This window comes from Hippocampus guttulatus, chromosome 6, assembly GCF_054856545.1.
Source record: "Hippocampus guttulatus isolate MCC_2025c chromosome 6, RoL_Hgut_1.0, whole genome shotgun sequence".
NCBI classification, from domain to species: Eukaryota; Metazoa; Chordata; class Actinopteri; order Syngnathiformes; family Syngnathidae; genus Hippocampus; species Hippocampus guttulatus.
In genome coordinates this window covers 8909671-8929618 of record NC_141266.1, presented here as the reverse complement: position 1 = coordinate 8929618, position 19948 = coordinate 8909671, and the positions used below count along the sequence as shown (strand labels likewise).

The following is a 19948-nucleotide window of genomic DNA, read 5'->3' as shown; positions in this document are numbered from 1 at the left end:
ATATATATATAAAAACCCATAAACAATCGCTTGGGAAAAAAGATGAACCAAAATATAGCGAAGGAAGTTGACAACATAGTTTCTGTTCTAATTGTTAAATGATGTTCCTCCTCAATGTTGCTAGGTTTTCTTCAGCACATTCTGTCATATTATCATTGTTGTTGCATCTCTGCTTGTACCGTAATATAGCTCTAGGTCATCACTAGTAGAAAAGCATTTAAAATGTATTTAAAATGAATTTGTGCATTCAATGTTTTTTTTTGGTCATCTTTTGTTTTGGGTCGTATTAATGTCTTAGCTTCTTCCCCCTTTTGGATTAGAGGGAAGATGTCACGATAAAGCCTTTTAGTTTTTGATGCACCCTGCGCGGTGTTTAGTATCTCCCAGAAATTTCTCTCGTCTGTGTTGCTGTTTTTAAAGAGCACAACTAAACGGCATTACACGATGGGTGTCAAACTAAAATGTCATTTGTAGCGTTCTGGTGGTGATATTAGGGAAATCGGGAAATGAGTCTGCAGTTGGAAGGGAACAAACGAGGCATGCAAAGGTCATGCACTATTAAAATGAATTCATAAATTAAGTCAAAGAATGTAAGATTGTCCTGCACTACACACGTTACTGCGCCGTGTTAACAGAGGAGATGTTCCGAGGGATTAATGGCTCATCGTGTTCACTTGTTTCAGAGACTCTACGAAGCAGCAAGGGATGTACAGCAAAATAACGCAACCAATTAAGACCGTCGGGAAATGATTTGTAAAAGCAACAAAAACAAACCTCCAGGCAGCCATTAAGGAAATACAACTCTTTCTTTTATCAGTTTGATTATTTGTGTAACCCTGAAAAATAATTACGTGCGTGTCCTAAGGCAGATATGCGGTCACACACTTATCGTCAAGCTTAATAAGTTCGCTGATTGTTTTGGCAGACTTGCACTTACTTATTTATCTACTTTCACAAATCATGCTCATCTCGAGAACACATATTTAACAGTCTGTATCACAAACGCATGATAGAATAACATATGACAAAAGCATCTTGGAATCGCATTATTTATCACTGGACAATGTTTCTTCAGAGACATCATGAAGATACAGAGGTCATTTTGACTCACTTCAGACATGAGATGTGATGTTTTGCCGTGCCAATATGCCAGATTGCAAGCTCCCGAGTGGGTGTTTGAAATGATGTAAGAGCACAGCTTAACCATCGTGAATGATGAATACAACCTGACTTACTGTGAGTAATTAGAGCCAAGTCTTTACTCAACGTTGATTTTCTCACACTTGCCGTAGAGTACATGTGTTCGACGAGCCCGCACGTTTATGCTCTGAGCAGCCAAACCCACCCTCCACTCAACCTCAAAACCACAACGGGTTAAATATCATCAATCTTCCTTACCAACACTGTCTGGGCACAGACAGAAAGACGAAAGGAACACTATGTCCACCGCGCAGGACAGTTACACTCTGTTTGGGACGGCATTTACCTTTTTGAGTTTATATTGTCAAAAGCTATAGTACCACATTAACAAATCGACGTCAAACCACAATTTTGACGCCTCCTGTTAAGGGTTCCAACCGCATGAGTGTAAAAGGCGGGCCTGCAGTAACTATGAAATGAGAGGTCAACGGAGAACCATCACTTCTGGAAAGGAATGAGAAGTTGGGAGACGGGGGGACGGAGTTAGCATGTTTGCCTCACGGGTGTCGGGTTCTGAGGTTGAAGCTCATTTCGGGCTTTCCTCGTCCTCGGGTGTGAATGTGAGCGTGAATAGTTGTGTGCCCTATGACTGAGTGGAGAGCAATTCAGGATATTCCCCGCCTCTTGACAGTTGGGAGAGGCTGCAACTCACCCGTGACACAAATGAGAACGAGCGGTATAGAAAATGGACAGATGGTTGGGTGGGTGAATGGATGTGCAAACTCACATTGGTATGAGGTCATACCCCATGGCGGAAACCCAAACCAGAACCCAGAATCAACCTTAGTTGAGGTTGACATAGGCAAAAACCAAACCTAAGATCCTAATTCATTATATTATTAGATTGACAACACGTCGACTGCGCGTGTCACCTGATTTTGCGGTGGAATGCTGCCACATCCATGAGTGAAAATACATCTACATTAATACATATACTGTACATCTATGTAAAAACAGGATTAAAAAAACAACAACAACAACTCTCAATTACGCCAGTGGATATTTTCACCATAGTTGCTGAAGGAAATTTAGTCAAATACCCACACCTTGTCTGGAAATATCTGATATATACCAAGTCATGATGACCAGTTTGCTGTTTATCGCAGTATTAATTCTCTGCACGGCTGTGATGTAAACAACACATTTTTCATGTTTCTTCAGGGGGGCATGCATTATTAACTTAACTTTATAAATGGTGTAGAAGTTGTAAAAACAAGCAAATCCACAGAGCTCTGAGTATCAGGTAATTCCCAGCTTTTGTGTGTTTGCGTTACCTGGGGAGATTTGTGGGATCTCCAGCTGTACTGGTGGCTATGGAGGCTTGCCAGTAGCACATTCTCATCTGTGTCCACCTGGCCAAAGCGCAGAGTCTCATGGGTATCATTACAGATGACATAGTGGCTGTAAAGTAGTTCCTCAGCCTCTGGGTTTCCATTCTGTAAATGAGCAGTACAACGGTGGTTCGAGGTTAGAGTGAAGATTGGATTGATTGATTAATTAGGGAATGTGACAGGAGAAAGCTCTTAGGCTCGCAATCATGAATTGTGCCCAGCTTGCAAGCGCGTTTACAACACCAAGCTAGCAGCGTATGGGTTCTTGATCTTCGGGAAATAAATAAATAAAAGGGACCTTGCCAGGTCAGCTGTGAGTCAGTAGGAGATTGTGATGAGTTCATCTGTGGGAGCAACATAACCCCAACAGGGGAGTAAAACAAATCACAGGCTGACAGCTAACCAGGATACTGCCTGGAATGAACTTGAGAGCCATCCTGGTTTCTCGACTTAACAAATACTTGACTTTCGGACATCCTATTTCCTAAAGGAGTATAAAACAATTGTTTTGGTAACTCAACCAGTTACTCTTAATATATATTTTAACCACTATGGCAAGTATAAAGAGCAGTGCACAAATCTTAGGCCAGCATCTAGGGCTGAATGACTTGAGGAACAGATTCAATTGTGACTTAGCCCGACGAAGCACATTATGTTTAAAAAGGCATTTATTTCATGGTTTGAATCTCTTATCTAACCAGTTTATTTGACGTTTTCATAGTTGCGTTGACGTCTTAGTAAAGATTAAGTACTATTTGTTAAAATAAAATTACCCAAATTCAGCCTTTTATCTCTGTGTACTTATTAAAAAAATCAAAACATACCGATATTGACCAATATGAAATACTTCCATCACGTATTTCATACTTTTCAGTCACATTGCCCAGCTTGAGTAAATTTGAAATTTGTTTTTCATATTTATGTCTCACTCACACACACACACACATTGATTTTCAGAGACCGTGGCCCGAGTGATCTGGCCTAAAATTCATGACATGGTACAAATCGGATACCTTCACATCATATACTTGATGGATTGTGACAGAAAGTGTAAAAAATATCAAGAAGTATCAAGCTATTCAAAAACAAAATATTTCTTGTTAAAAGAGGCAGATACATTGACTGATTCTTCTCTCTGCTTTTTTCCATTCAAATTTGGCATTTTCATATTCAGCTTTGGTCGTCACGTCTGGAATCGCAATTTTGGTCATAAAAATGACAAATTGTTCAGCTCTACGACCATCTCATTTGTTGTTTCAGAAATCCTATAAGGATCATATAGAATTATTTCTGTATGAGTCCTTATTTGGATAGAACAAAAATGTCAGGTAATTGGAAACAGCAACTCTATGACGTGCTCAGGACTGTTTTGATGCATCTAGAAAAAAAGGATTAAACAAAGAGGGCACTTTAGTCGGGAATTGTGAAACTACGTTTCTAACCTGATCTCTATCTATGGATCAATGAGAAAACCAATATGTGTCATGCAGGGATGGATGCCTTGTACTCCTCCGTCCCTTTGATGGAACCAAACAGAGTTTATAGGCAAAATAGCCGTCCTTCCATTATCCAAACCGCTTATGTACAATTTCTAATTTTATTTTGAGCTCCATTCAAAGCATTTCGGCCCAAAGGGGACCTCTCATGGGCACCCCTCCCAGCATCTTATTTACTGCTACCCCAATATTCCAAAGAAATGACAGACTCTCAAATGGCAGAAGGGTTGGTGGTTATAAAGAGGCTGGCAGTAAAAGCTTTGAGTCTGACTGCCAAGCACGTTTAAGGTCCTGAGGTTGTTGAGCCTATTGAAAACGGATGGGAAAGTTTAAACCATTGAAACAGCATTTGATCATGGGCGTCTACGGGAGAGGGAGTGAGGGAAGACGAGAGAGCAAGAGAGAGAGAGAGAGAGAGAGAGAGAGAGAGAGAGTTAAGTAAAAGAGAACTGAGACAGCTGCACTGGTTTCGAATCCACTTCCAGTTTTACAGTGGAACGGTATACGTGCTCCCTATCAAATCTGACACTGCACATTTACAAACTTCCTGGTGCGATCTTGCTAATCCCGCCCTTTGATGGTATCGTCTTTCCACTTAAATTCACACGCTAACATGTTGGGCACGTCACAACGGCTTCCTCCTGTGATTGCAATCGCCTATTTTATATCCTCTGATTTTAAGTGTATCAACATGAGGGAAAAAATAACAACAAAAACACATTTGAAAAGAAAACAAATTATGATACACCTCGTTATATAGAGCAGGATGAAATGACGACAACTGTCATTTTATGCACCAGGAATCAAGCTATTAATTTCACTTATCAACTCAGATGCTATTACTTGAGTATTCAAAGCCCATGCAAGTGGCACAAAGACACATGCTCATAAAATGTCTGGAATACAAATTGCAAATGATACCCACTCCAAATAAGAACTCATAAAATATGAAACCGGAGAGTGAAGCCTGTGAAATGGACATATAGAACTACACCCATCTACATTAGATGAGCTTAAAAAGTCAACAACTCTCAACGCCGCTGCAAAGCATTCTCTGCGCTGCTCTCCTGTACTAGAAACCTCACAGTTCACCTGTTTTCTGGGTTTGGTCACGTGACATTCACAATGCAAACCCAAGGGCACTTTGATGCCAATTTCAGCTGACAGCAGACGGTGGTCGAATGTCAAAATATCAGCACGCTGAGATGGATGAAAATCTTCTTAATTCGTATCCCACCAACACAATTTTAAATAGAATACCACGTTGAGACTGGTGGGGGCACAGACAACATATGACTTCAACTATAATTTTCGACTTTAAACCATATTTAAATGTTTTTTTAGGCTGTGTTTTGTAGCTCTTTAGAAGAGTGACACTCCTGGCATGTTGCATTTGATGGATGTCACAAATAAAGGCACCTAACCTACGGTAGTAGTGCAAGACTTGCTTCAAACAAAGTTGCTTGCAGTCAGCAGATTCTTGCAGCTTGTGATCAGAGAAGAAAAGAGAAGCCCTGAACATTAACATATGCATACTTTTTTGGTTTATTTCTCACTCAAAGCTTGTTTGTTTGATCTGAAATACAATGATGGCATTGAAAGAAAGGGAATGTGGAGTGGCATTCATTTTAAAATGTACACATGCTACAATATGATGTTCCTGCACTTTACAAACCACACATTTTGAAGTGTGCCCTTGAGTTCCTGTGTCAGGTCTCCCAATAGGTTAGGCAGCGTTTTCTTTTCTTTTTATTTTCTTGAACTCTCCCTATCTTGTGTCTGGTTTATTTTTGCTGCGTTCACACTGTCAATATCATTTAACTTATCACAATTTCAATTTGGCTTAATGTCTAAGCATCATACATAATGGCTGTACTCAAATTCACAAAAGATAACTTCTCTGCTATTTATCATGAAGATCTTACAGGGGCCACAGTTACCGATCTCACCAAACCTTTTATTTAGTTGGTCGTGATTTACTTCAAAACAAACTTGATGCCATTGGCTTTTCTTTAACAGCAGTTCTTTGGTTCAGTGCTCATCTTCATAACAAAAACAAATGTTTATTCAAAATAAAGGGATGCCCCAGGGATTAACATTAGGACCACTTCTCCATCTATCTCGATTAACTACGAGCAACATTGAGTTTGTGCTTTTGCCATTTTTTTTAATGCGAACGGAACTGTAACATTTACATCAGATCAGGATCTGCGACAAATTCAAATTGATCTTCAGTCTAAATCATGACAAAGTTGTTGATTACTATTTTTTTTATCCTATGGTATGCTTTTTGGCACCAAGCAAAAACTTAAAACCAGATCTGGCAAGTTTGTTATAACTTGGAATGATGGTACATGTCGACATTAAATTCATCAGCTCAAGTACCTCATTCAAAAGTTAGATTCAGAAATTTTAAATGACATTTAAAATCAATATATAGTAACCAGTATAAACTGTTATATGAAGACTAACTAATGCCCCCAATCACAGATTGGGGTGATTCCTTATTTGTTTGTTTTTAATAAACAGCTTCTACTCTGCAGATTTATCATTGATTGTCCTTTTTTCAGAAATCACTGTCCAACTTACGATGCGCTTTTTGCCTCTGGATTTGTGTGACATTCTACAGATGGCTGTATTTTATGTACATGTAGTGTATATGCAATTGGGTCTGGTCTTGTGTTCCCTCAGCTTGGCTTTTACTTTTAGATAATTGTTATGTATGATGGGACCTCCTTGAAACCACGATGATACATTGCAAGGGCTTTATTCTAATAAAAATGTACAACATCTGTGAGCAGCACTGAGGCAGCCGTGAAACACCTCTGATCTCAATATTCTTCTATAGATCACTCGCACCCATATATCTGCTACTACCGGGAAAACTATCTTTTGACACATTGTTTCAATTTGCAAAGGAACACACGTTATATGTATGTGTGTGTGTGTGTGTGTGTGTGTGTGTGTGTGTGTGTGTCTCTCTCTTTCTCTCTCTCTCTCTCTGTGGGTATGCATGTATGCAATACACAAAGGAGAACAACATTTGCATTTACAAAGGTCCATGAAGATTTTTGTGAGAAAATATATAGTGCCAAGCTTTTGTGTGGCTTTCTCCCGAAGCCACTTCCCTGAGGTTTAGTGGCTAAGAGAGGAGCAAAGATGAGGATGGAGAATTGAAAATGGATGCTTGAAGTTAAAATTTAAGAGGGCTGAGGTCGGGGCCAGATGGGGCAACTGAGTTCAAGGATATGAACCAAAAAAGATGCATCTGAAACGTATATTAATGGCAGCCAAACAAATATGCTCTGAACTCAACCACAATACTTGACATGAGACTGGCTCAATACATTTGTTGATTTTGATTAATGGAGAGAGCCAACAGAAAGTAGATGGAAGTACACAGGTGAGCATTACGAACAATGACTTTGGCTTGTATACTTATGTCAGAAGCTTTTGATGTTATTATGGGTGGAACAGCAACCCATGTTGTCATGACAATCACAGTATGCGTGGCTTTTTTTTGTACATATAAATTACAACCTTGTAACAAAGCAGCAGTTGTACGTATGGTTATTACTGTTCATCTGGAAGTCTTACAGCCATTCTGGTTCTGAGGATGTGGTACGACTATACACGGACTAATAGCGTTAACTTGTGTGGTAGTTGAGGAATCTTCTCTACGGTTCACTGGTGACCCTTAGTGCCACATCACAACAGACCTGCCTGACAGCCCTGAAACCAGGAATCATGAGAATCACAACATGTTTACATCAAGTGAGGATGCAGCCTTCCGTTGTGGCGGGACAAAGGCTGTTAAAATGTCCAACTAAGCAGATTTTCAATTTGGATCCCGTTTTCTGACATATGAACCGTGTGCGTATGTATGTGTGTGCATGTGTGTATGTCCAGGCTTTAGTCACAATTAAATCAAGCACTTACTTAAAACTCAGACCTTTCACAGTGCCCCACCATTTTCAACAGGATCTGTGTTTTGTGATTGACCTCTCTCTACCCCCGTCTCCAACACGACCATACCCACATGCAGCACATTTACCTCATAATTATGGTGTGCTTCCCCCTTGTGTTAAGCAAAGTGGTTGAAGTAGTTATGTAGGAGTTCCAAGGTTGCTGCTGTTTAGTCCAATCAAAACAATACATAAACGCAACAACTCCACGAACCACCCCACAGTGAATTTAAGAACAACCCTGTGGGATATGAAATGACCAAGTGGTCATAATTGGCAAGTTGGGTAAAGACATCAACGTGCCCAAAACACTACTTCAGTACTGCACTCTGAGTTTTCATTAGAGCACTCATTCATACAAGTGCTATTTATGGCTAAATTAACGGATAGAAATTGGGAATGTGCGTTAGTCTACACCAGGGGTTTGTACATGTTAGTAATATATTTTATTGTGTTAATGTACACTGCACCCTAATCATCTTATCGGTCTCCGAGGGCACGGGCAAAGAATAGGAATCTAGGAGGGCCCAGGGAAGCACTTTAAAACGGTACGTGTGAGCTACGATAGTTAACAGGCTGCAAAAGTGCGTCACATGCCTCGGTTTCAGGCTGTTTCTCATCATGGCGTGCACGCGTGTGTGTGTGTGTGCGCGCGCGCGCATGCCAGTAATGGTAGATCCCGGGAGGTTAGTTGATCGAAAAGTAGATCTTCGATCCAAAATGTTTGGGCACCCCTGGTCTACACCAATAAAATAATGAAACCAATGCTCAAATAGTAGCCATTATTCAAAATAACTCATGAGAACTTTGATGATGGAGTAAAAACAAACACAATCTCAGCTAAAGGATTTATTTAAGACAGACTTGTACTCGAAACATTTTATTTCCAACAGGTAAAGACCACAGCTGTTTTTAATATCTAAAACCCTCTAACAGCTATTATTTCTCCCAAGTAAAACCATGAAGATAGTTCATGTCTCTAGAGTCTAGTATAATGAGTCAGAAGCACAGCTGAGCAGAACCATGCAGAGTAAGAGAGTCCCGAGTGTGTGAGCATGTAAGTGTGGCAGAGAAGTGGGTGGAGGACTTGGGCCAGATGAAGCCTTGGCAGGTGTCATCACTCAAATGTTACCGTATTTTCTCGGGCATTACTTCAAACACTGCAATGCGGGCTACCAGAGGCAGTGGTGAGTGTTGAGAAAGGAGGGACGAAGAGCTCCAATGCGTTAAAGGTCTACAACAGATAAACTGCAGCCCTCTTTGTCACAATTTACTAATAACTAAAATGCCCCGTTCGGCACGTTGTATTCATCAAATCCAGGCAAGTCTTGTGAACTGCTATACATTTGTTTAGCTGGTATTCCTCCTGGCACGGGACAAAGGCAACCATCTTTGTGCCAGAGCATAGAGAGAATTTTCTTGAGATTTCCCTGATAGATTTATTACACCTGCACCACAAGCAAAAATGAGGAGAAGATCAAATTGCTTTGTCTCATGTCTACTGTTTGATCGTCAAGTAATGAAAACTATGTCAGCACACCAATTGCTCTTCTATTTTGCTCACACAAACTGCAGTCTTCATCTCCTAAACTCTTTGGATGTAACGGTTGAGATAGAGCACATGTGAAAGTACCAAACAGCACTAAAGGCTTACAAAAAAAAAAAAAAATCACTCCGTCTTGAATGCTACTTATACAAATACTAAAAATGAAAAAGAATGAAAATTTGAAAATTGAAATAAAAGAAAACACAGCTATGTCTTGGTGCTGGATGTGTTGATGAAACATCCTTTTTAAAAAAGTAAATGAATGCCTTCTAAGTGAACCTTAAATTATCATCTGACATACGGTTCAAACATTCCTGTGACACTACTACACGGGACAGTATGCTATAATTCCTTCTCACTCGAACCCTGATTCTGCATTTTTTTTAAACGGCCAATTCAGATCTCAGCTTACGGTAAGTTGCCACCGATTTGTGCACAGCCCTACCTACCGATGACAAAACTCCTTTCAACTCCACATTTCCTTGTATGTCGGTCATTTGATTTGATTGTACTGTGACAATTGGTCCTGGCCACTCCCAAAGAAAGTTTTCGGGATTGCGCTCCTAAATTTTAAATGCAATTTTAATTAGGATGGGGAGAAGCATCTCATTCAAATGCACTTCACGTAAACAACAAACTTATCAGAGTCACTTTTCCAATTTCTTCACTTTAAAAAACGTATCTATTTGATCTCTCCCAAATTTTTCATGGTAAAAAAAACCATCACTGTCTCCACCACTTTTACACTTGTAGCCAACAGCAGGCACACTGTTAGTGACTGAACATGTGAAATTAATGCCTGCTATTTAATCTGACCCTTAGAGGTAATGTTTTCACCACACAGTTGCAATTAAATGTGAGGTGGTTCTGGACCTCTGAATTATTGGATGTGGTTTAATATACACAGTGTAGTCTGTATTACCTGTTGCCAGCTTTTCACGGCGGTGTCTAATGTGTGGATGGCATACTGGCTGATCGTGGCAAACATAGGCTCCATAAAGATGTTTGCATCCCACACACTGCTTTGGGGACAACATGTGGCTGTAGCGTGGCCCTGAAACAAATCACAGGAATGTAAATCAGATCTCTAAGAGATCCATTGAAGAGATCATCTCTTCAATGGATAGAACTTGCTACGACACTCGAATGAAACAGCTTTCTTTTCTTCTTGTGGTTTTTTTTTTAAAGGAAATGAGGGTTGAAATACACGCCACAGAATGCAGTTGTACACCACTGCTACAATCAAAATTTATGTTCAAAATTGTTTGCACTGGCCCTCATCATATTCTGTAATTGTAGTGTGAACTACCTGTATTACACAGGGCTGCAGAACTTGCAGGTGTGTTAAGTTTCGATACTCCAGCAGCTTGCATTCGAGCTGGGTGGAAAAGTTGAATTCCTGACAACGCCTTGGGCCACTGGTCCACTGACGCAGGAAAATGTGTGGCTCCCAAGTACCAATAACCATGAACTCTTGTTTCTGAGGGATCTTTCTGTCTGGCAGGAAGGGTCGAAGCTTTTGAGATGGAACTGCGAAGACAGAGAAAATTCAAAGTTAGTCGACTAGCCTTTGAAGGCTGAGTTTGGTTTGAATCTGTTTTCTGCATCCTAACCTGTTCCCAGTTGTTGTAGATGGTGGCAGAGATGAACTTGCATCTGTGCCAGCTGCAGGGACACACCCAAGGAGGGAACAAACCAAGGTGCAAAGCAGGAGTCCACACGGGTGCACGCTGCCAGGGCCATGGGAGATACCAACTGATCGCACGGTAGTTGGGATCCAGAATCACTATCTGAACTGAAGACAATGAGGAGAAGCAGATTGGACACTTGTTCAATCCAAGATTCATGCGTAAACAGAAAGCGCAACCGAAGCCACTTAATCAATGAATCAAACTTTATTTGCATAGCGCGTTTCATACGTAAAATGCAGCTTAAAGTTCTTTACATGAATGCAAATCAAACCCTTCCCCCGCTTGTCCACAATTCTTGACCATTCTTGCTTGATGTACAGCTTCAGCTTTTCAACAGTCCTGGGTCTACTTTGTCATATTTTATGGGTCATAATGCGCCACACATTTTAAATGGGAGACAGGTATGGACTGTAGGCAGGCCAGTCCAATACCCGCACTCTTTTACAATGAAGCCACGCTGTTGTAACACGTGCAGAATGAGGTTTGGCAGTGTCTTGCTGAAATAAGCAGGGGGGTCCATGAAAAAGACATTGCTTGGATGGCAGCGTATATTTCTGCATGTAAGCCTTGCCGCTTACAAGCAGTGATCTCTCCAGATACTCTGAAGCTTTTGATGATATTATGGACCATAAATTCCTTGTGACAGTACGTTGAGGAGCATTGTCCTTAAACTGTTCGACTTTTTTCCTAACACAATTGTTCACAAAGAGGTGAACCTCGCCCCATCTTTGCTTGTGATTGACTAAGCAATTTAGAGACGCTCATTTTATACCCAATTATGGCCCCCACCTCTTCCCACTTGGCCTGTGGACTGTTCCATACAGGTGCTTGATGAGCATTCCTCAACTTTCTTTTTTTGCCACCTGTCCCAGCTTTTTTAGAATATGTTCTAGCCATAAAAGTCTCAGTTAATGATCCAAAAAAATAAGAGTTTATCAGTTTGAACATTAAACAGCTTGTCTTTGTAGTGTATTCAGTTAAGTATAGGTGTAACATGATTTGCATTTGACTGTACAGTATTGTTTTTATTTATGTATAACACAATGTCCCAACGTCATTGGAATTGGGTTTGTAATTTGTATGTTGTAAGTTTTTTAAAGTACAGTTGAAATGAGTGAGTTAGCAGTGTGGAATCATTTGTGATCAAAAAAGACAAATAATTTAAACAGGGGACATCTAGAGTTTGGCGTATGATTATAATGAAAGTCAGATGTATATTTGGTTTTACACTCACAATTTTTTTTTCAGTTTCTTCTCTTACATTTTAGTTGGTCCCTCCCTTCCTGCTCATCAAGCTCTCTAAGCCACACAGAATGTGGGCTTGCCAAATTCTATTCCACTTAAAGTTCTTTAAATCTCAGGAGGAAACAGGGGAGAAAGGAAATAAGTGAATTAAGATGGGAAGAAATTGAAGAGAGAACGCATGAAGCCCATAAGAAGTCAGAAGGTGTTTGCTGACATGTTGGAGAGGAGAAGCAGTGGTAGTAAGACTGGAAGACCAAACACATTCTTTTTGAGGTGTTACAAGTTGACCCAACCCTTCTAGCAACTTGTGAGCCAAACCAAAGGGAGCTTTTTACTCTTCATGCTTCCCGTGAGCTTTCCCTCGATTAGATACACTCAAGGTAAGCAGGAAGGAATCCGGATGGGGCCTGACAGGCACTTGGTGTGCTGGGAAATCTCATTAGGCCGATCTGAACGCCTTCCAAACCCACTCCCAGCTCCTGCTCACCATATGTGGTACAAGGGACCATTGCTGACTCTTTGCGCTTAGTCGCCTGGATATGTTCGCTCCCTCTACTTTCACTCACACTCATTGTGGATGTAAATGCTAACTATAGTAAACACAGCTCAAACATCAACATACGACAACTTATAGCAAGTTTGAGTAAGTGTACAGGCAAGCCAGAACAATATTCAAAATTTAGCTTGTAGCAGACGTGTGCACATTTTCAGCATGCCGTCTCTGATACACTGGTGAAAGGACACTTTGATCCTCTCCTCTTTCATCTATAACTGCTTCAGACAACAAAGTGTATGCAGAAAAGTGGTGAAGATTGCACGACTGTCTGTGTCCTATGTGTTGTGTTGTGTTGTTTTTGTTATTTTGACTTCAAAATCGCGCCGCGAGAGTGGCTGCCTTTCCAGCAGCTCCTATATTTTGTTGTTCTACTTCTTCCTTTCATAACTTTGCTGCTGTGAATTGGGAATTTCTCCATTGCGAGACTAATAAACTTTTCCTTATCTTATCTTATCTTATCTTATTAATAGACACCGACACGCCATTATACCAACAGATAATTACAACTAGACAACAACATCATATTGCGCTCTTCTAGGAAGACTGTATAACATTTTGGAATGTATTTGTGGGAATTTCTATGCATTCATTCAGATGAGCATTTGTGAGGTCAGAGAACATCGATGTTGGATGAGAGGGCCTGGCTCACAACTTCTATTGTAATTCATCACAAATGTGTTTGGGATGAAACTCATCCTCGGGTTTGATGGGGTTGATGTTGGGTCTGTGCCAGACAGTCAGGTTCTTCCAGACCACACTTAACCTACCAACTTGCTGCATGTTGTGGCACACTGATACTGAAGCAAAGGGCTTCTCCAAGCTAACACAAAGCGGGAGGCAGAATTTAGGAAATGCCAAGGGATTCTGTAGTTTTGCAGTTCAGGGAGATCTTAAAATTTGCACCAAGCTGCACGGTTCAGTTTAGTTCCCCATTGTACAATTGGCATTGGCAAAACACGATCCTGCTTGAGGAATGGCTTTTTCTACTGCATACCATCATGTTTTTAAATGGCTTTTTTTGTTGCCTTTATATGCTGACGTCCAACTGTCAGGCAGATTTGATAATTGTTGATTAGTCGCTGGGCAACAATGCATGTTCGACATTTTGGCTCCTTTTTACAATGGAAACACAAAACTTTTACTGAAGCAGACAATTCTGCTCGGTAGAAGAATGTGTGGTGTGCAGTGGCCTAGCCTAGCTCCTAATTGATAAGATAAGATAAGATATCCTTTATTTGTCCCACACTGGGGACATTTACAGTGATGAGGTGGTGTGTGCACAAATACGTACAACAACATTAAGATGAACATTCTTTTACCTCTGTTCATCTCCTCCCTCGCTGTTATTGTTGAGGACAATCCTCCAGACATCTGAGGCCACCAGCTCCTTCTGCTGATCAGTGAAGCTGAGACTGGGAAGCTGCAGCTGACAGGCACGGCTCTCTGACAGGCTAAAGTCTCGATATGGAACAAAGGCATCCTGGAGCTCATCCCAGTACTCTAGGCTGCATGGTACCTGGTACAAAAGTGACAAAATGAAATAGTATTTATTCCCGAGTTTAATTTCTTCCCTAACCACTGTCATAATACTCAAATCACTTGCACTGCAAATCATCTTTCCCCATTAAAATGAATGTGAACGCCATTAATCCGTTCCAATCTCCTCACAAACCAACAAAAAAAATAATGTGTATCTATAAAGACCCTGTAAAGTGGTTTTTCTGATTTATTTCTAAAATATTAAACAATCTTGAAGGTCAGTGCTGACATGTGTAAAGACAGGACAATTTAGTACTGAATTGTTGAGACATGGCGGTAAATTTTTGGGGCGTGGCAAAAACGAGGCCCAGTTGGCCCTCACCCACTTAATAAGCGATGAGTGCCCTTATTCTATCTCCATCATAATAACAAGAATAATAAGCCATCTCTAAAACAGCGTGCAGTTTGCTATGAAGCTATGCTAAAAATATATTTTTTCCCTCAAGTCTTACGTGTTTTGTGTTCTTGGGGTTACACTGTCTTTGTTGTGTTGGCTCTCACGTGCAGCATGTGGCGCGAGACGGTGGAGAATTGGACAGCCCAGCTGCCAGTCCGCCAGTCCATGAGCTAGTCAGCTAGCTAGTGGGAACTAGCAGCTACCTAGCGGGCTAGCTGGCTAGCTGGCTTGCGAAACAGCGGCGTGGCGGTCTAATTCACCACCGCCCCGCTCCGTGCCTGGTTCCATGAAACAGAGAATCTTCAGAGAAAATTGATTGTTTGTTCGCCTAGATGGAGGCTAGGAGCTAAGGAGCTTATGGACGTCGTGGACTGGCACCAGGGTCATTTAATGCAATGAAAGATATTTGAGAACATTACTGTAAGAATGTACTATTTGAGAGACAGGAGTCGAGAAGAGAGCATTTCCAGCCTATTCAGCGGACACACCCACAACATCTAAGAGCTGAGGGAATTGAAAATGTTCACAATTATCAAGCCCATTTTCAAGCCTGATTTCATGTACATGGCATTTTTTATTTAAATTCAAATTTGGCATGCTTTTTAACAACACTCTTCTCTCAGGTATGTCAACATTAAATACATGTTCTCCTCTTTACAGAATCTATTAAATAGGATTATACACACACTTTCTCATTCAATTCAATGCACATTGTGCTATTGCCCACCTTGGCCACATGAGGGCAGTGTAAGACAGACAGATGAATATAGTATAATATTTTACAATTACATATACCTGTATAGAGTACACAGACAGTCTGACCTCCTCACAAAGAATACACTTATGACTGTGAGCACTGCGATAGTGAATGTCTTGTGAATGTGTTGCTGCACCGTGTGTTCAAATATCAGTTACTTAAAAGGACTATACAGTACACATTTCCCATTGTGTGTTAGCAATAGCATTAGGCTAGCAGACGAAAGGCAAAGCTTTGCCGTGTGTGTTCAAATATCAGTTACTTAAAAGGACTATACAGTACACGTTTCCCATTGTGTGTTAGCAATAGCATTAGGGTAGCAGACGAAAGGCAACGTTTTGCCGTGTGTGTTCAAATATCAGTTACTTAAAAGGACTATACAGTACACGTTTCCCATTGTGTGTTAGCAATAGCATTAGGCTAGCAGACGAAAGGCAAAGCTTTGTGTTCCTTTGAAATATACAGTACAATGAGTAATTCTCCAACGTGCATTTAATTTGACAGTAAACTTTAACTCCGTCCTGGGTACGATGTTAAACTGCATCCAACTAGTCCTCCAGGTTGGGGGTTGGGCGTGAGGTTAACAACCTCACCCTGTAAAACAAAAACCTGTTACAGAAACGACGAGAGGAAGCCATTCCGGTAAACCACGGTGAAGAAGAGACGGCACATCCTTGGATGTATCTATGACGGGGCCGGGTGAAATCCAGCAGGAAGCCCGACTCCTGATGACCCCGATGTTTGGAACCAAAACCAACACCAGAGTAGGCACCTGGAATGTGCGCACAATGTTCCAGTCTGGTCGAGTGGACCAGGTGCTGAAGAATATGAGGGATTATCGCCTGGACATCTTAGGCGTTAGTGAAATGAGGTGGAGGGGGCAAGGGCGCCTCATGGTTGATGGAGCAACTTTTCTGTACTCTGGGAAGCAAGACCACCATTCCCATGGAGTCGGCATCATCCTCTCCAGTAGTGCAGCAAAAGCATTGATTGGATGGAAGCCGGTGAATGAACGGATTATTACAGCAAGGCTCTACACCAGATATGCCAAAGTAACCATCGTACAAGTCTATGCCCCAACCGAAGCTGCCTCAGCGGACGATAAAGACACCTTCTACAACCAGCTCCAGACCGTGCTTGAGGAGATCTCCAGATATGACATCAAAATGCTGATTGGAGACTTCAACGCAAAACTGGATAATGACAGAAGGGGCCTGAATGCCACAGTTGGACCACATGGGTCTGCGAGCTCCACGAACGACAACGGGGAGAGACTGTTGATGCTAACCAGTACCAACGGCCTCAGCATTGGCAACACCTTTTTTGAGCACAAGCGGATCCACAAAGTAACCTGGGTTTCACCTGGTGGCGGGACCCGGAACGAACTGGACTACATCTGCATTAACACAAGGTGGCGCTCGTCATTGCTCGACTTTCGCTCCCACAGAGGTGCAGATGTGGGTTCAGACCACTGCCTTGTGGTGAGTAAAATCAAGCTGAAGCTGAAGAAGGTGAAAAAGGTGCAGCCCAAGAGACCTTACGCAGTGGACAAGCTAAAGAATAACAACATCTCAGAAAGCTTCTGCGAGGAGTTGATTAGGAAGCTCAAGGTATCACAACACCTTGCAAACATTGAGGAGCAGTGGAGTATGTTCTCTTGTGCCATTGCTGAAACTGCAGAAGCAGTTATAGGCAGAAAGAGGGGTACCAACAAAGAGAGATGGATAACAGACAACACCTGGAAGTTGATTGATGAAAGGAAAGTGGCCAAGATGAAAAGAGAACAAAAGAGGAGGCTCCGGAGCTGGAGGATGGAAGACGAGGAGTACAGGCGCTTGGACAGGGCAGTGAAGAAGAGTTGCAGGAAGGATAAAAGACAGTGGCTAGAAGAGAAAGCAAGAGAGGCACAGGAAGCAGCAGAGAACAACAACACGACGACCCTATACAAGATCGTGCGGGAGCCAACCAACTCCAGGACCAGCTCTAGCGTGCCAATCAGGAGCAAGGATGGCAGGACACTTCTAAGTGACAAGGAGCAAGAAGCAAGATGGCTGGAACACTTCAGGGAGGTTCTCAACCAATGCCTCCCGTGCTCTTCAATTTTGATCAAGAGACACCAGCTCCAGCTCTAAATATTACATCGAAAGAGATATCCGAGACTGAGGTTGCCAGAGCAATCAAGGGCCTTAAGAACAACAAGGCACCGGGACTCGATGAGGTAGCTGCCGAGCTGTTGAAACATGGCCAAGACGCTGTTGTGGAGAGCCTTACCCACCTGTTCAACCTGATTTGGCATGCTGAAGAGGTTCCTGCCGACTGTAGACGTGGGGTCATTGTCACGCTCCCTAAGAAGGGAAACCTCGCAGACTGCAATAACTGGCGGGGCATTACACTGCTGTCAATCCCCAGCAAGGTATTCTGCAGTGTTCTGCTACATCGCCTTAAAGATGAAGTGGATAACATCTTGAGGGAAGAGCAAGCCGGTTTCAGGAAGGGAAGGTCTTGCGCCGAACAGATCTTTACCCTTTGAAACATCATAGAGCAGTGCCAAGAACTTCAGATACCACTCATGATCAACTATATCGATTTCAAGAAAGCCTTCGACAGTATCCACCGGGAGTCACTGTGGCAGATCGTCCGGCTGTATGGTGTACCCCTCAAGTACATCAACATCTTCAGGTCATTGTACCACAACTCAACCTGTTGTGTCAAAACCAACAGTGGCACAACTGATGATTTTGACATTGTCACTGGTGTAAGACAGGGTTGCATTCTGTCACCCCTACTCTTCATCATCATAATTGACTTTGTGATGAGGAAGTCCATCACAGGGGCAAATGTTGGTATCAAGTGGGGAGGGAGCAGAGGGGAGGGAGCAGACTAGCTGACCTGGAATTTGCAGATGATTTGGCTCTGTTAAGTCACACCCAGCCCGCATTCCAGGAGTTGACCAACAATCTGCACGAGCACAGAGTTAAGGTCGGTTTACGAATTAGCCAGGAAAAGACCAAGGCCATGGCCGTCGGACAGCACCAACACCTTCAACCACTCACTCTACACCAACATGACATAGAGTACATTGACAGCTTCACATATCTTGGGAGTAACATCTCAAATACAGGTGGTGTGGAGAAAGACGTCAACAGTAGACTTGATAAAGCTGCGGGAGTGTTCCAACGCCTCCGCAACATCTGGTCATCGAAAGCCATCACTACGACCACCAAGCTACGCCTCTATATGTCAGTGGTTATCCCAACAGCGATTTACGCCTGTGAGACATGGATGAAGACAGCCAACATTACCAACAAGTTAGATGTCTTCCATCGGCGTTGCCTGAGATCCATCCTGAGGATCTCATAGAGAGACCACTATTTGCCAAAGTATTACTTAGTGAGTTACTTATCGCGAACTGCCACTATGCAACTCACAGCAAAAAAAATAAAGTAAAAAATCTCAGTCTAATGAAGGTTTGTTTTTCAGAAAACTCAAACTGGGTCACAAGTATCCCACGGCACCACTGTGTTTCTTAAAATGTTCCTATGTTATTTAAGTTTTAGTGGGTAATTGTAACCTCGACAATGCTAAAGCTGGTGCATTTATTTATCCCCATGCCAGTATTTTTCAGTACAGCATGGGTGTCAAACTCAAGGCCCGGGGGCCAGATCTGGGGTCAGTGGGGGCCGCATCATTTAATGTGGCCCGCAAAAGCAGATCAAACATGTCAACTTTCATGATGTTTTCTAAAATATCTACCAAAAATTGTAATTCTCATGTGCAATAAATAAGAGAGATAGTCTTAGCATTTTCTGGTTACAAAACCTCTCGTGATAGTAACTTAAACAAGAGTTGAATCAACAGTTATTCTTGACTTCTTTACATGGTTTCAGTCATAACGGCCCTCCAAGGGAAACGGTAACTAAAATGTGGCCCGCGACAAAAATTTGTTTGACATCCCTGCAGTACAGCATTCCAAATGTAGGGTGGAGCTAATCACATTTCTGTCCATTGATGGGCCGACAGAGAACTGCCACATTTGTGGCACAATAACAACCAAAAAACCCCCAACATAAATATTCAGTACAGTGCACTAGTACAGAGAACAGTATTCACACATGCCTATTTTTTAAGTTATAGAATCACTATGCTATTCTAGGTTAACACAATTTACATACCCAATTCCCCCTACACGTGCCATTTTAAACTGTGTCAATCCAAATGGAACTGT

The 19948-nt window shown here is 41.9% G+C and overlaps 1 protein-coding gene across 2 annotated transcripts in view; it reads right to left on the bottom strand.

Annotated features, from left to right (window-relative positions):
• The window catches only part of vps13b (vacuolar protein sorting 13 homolog B), a 343076-nt gene that overhangs the window by 45099 nt on the left and 278029 nt on the right, over window positions 1–19948 (bottom strand). For both annotated transcript variants that reach the window (XM_086112801.1, XM_086112800.1), the window contains exons 42-46: window positions 14350–14546; window positions 11152–11333; window positions 10848–11068; window positions 10461–10592; window positions 2475–2636 (exon numbers count right to left, since the gene is read on the bottom strand). In XM_086112801.1, the coding sequence (XP_085968927.1) occupies window positions 2475–2636; window positions 10461–10592; window positions 10848–11068; window positions 11152–11333; window positions 14350–14546 (894 nt within the window). The remainder of the gene's footprint in view (window positions 1–2474; window positions 2637–10460; window positions 10593–10847; window positions 11069–11151; window positions 11334–14349; window positions 14547–19948) is intronic.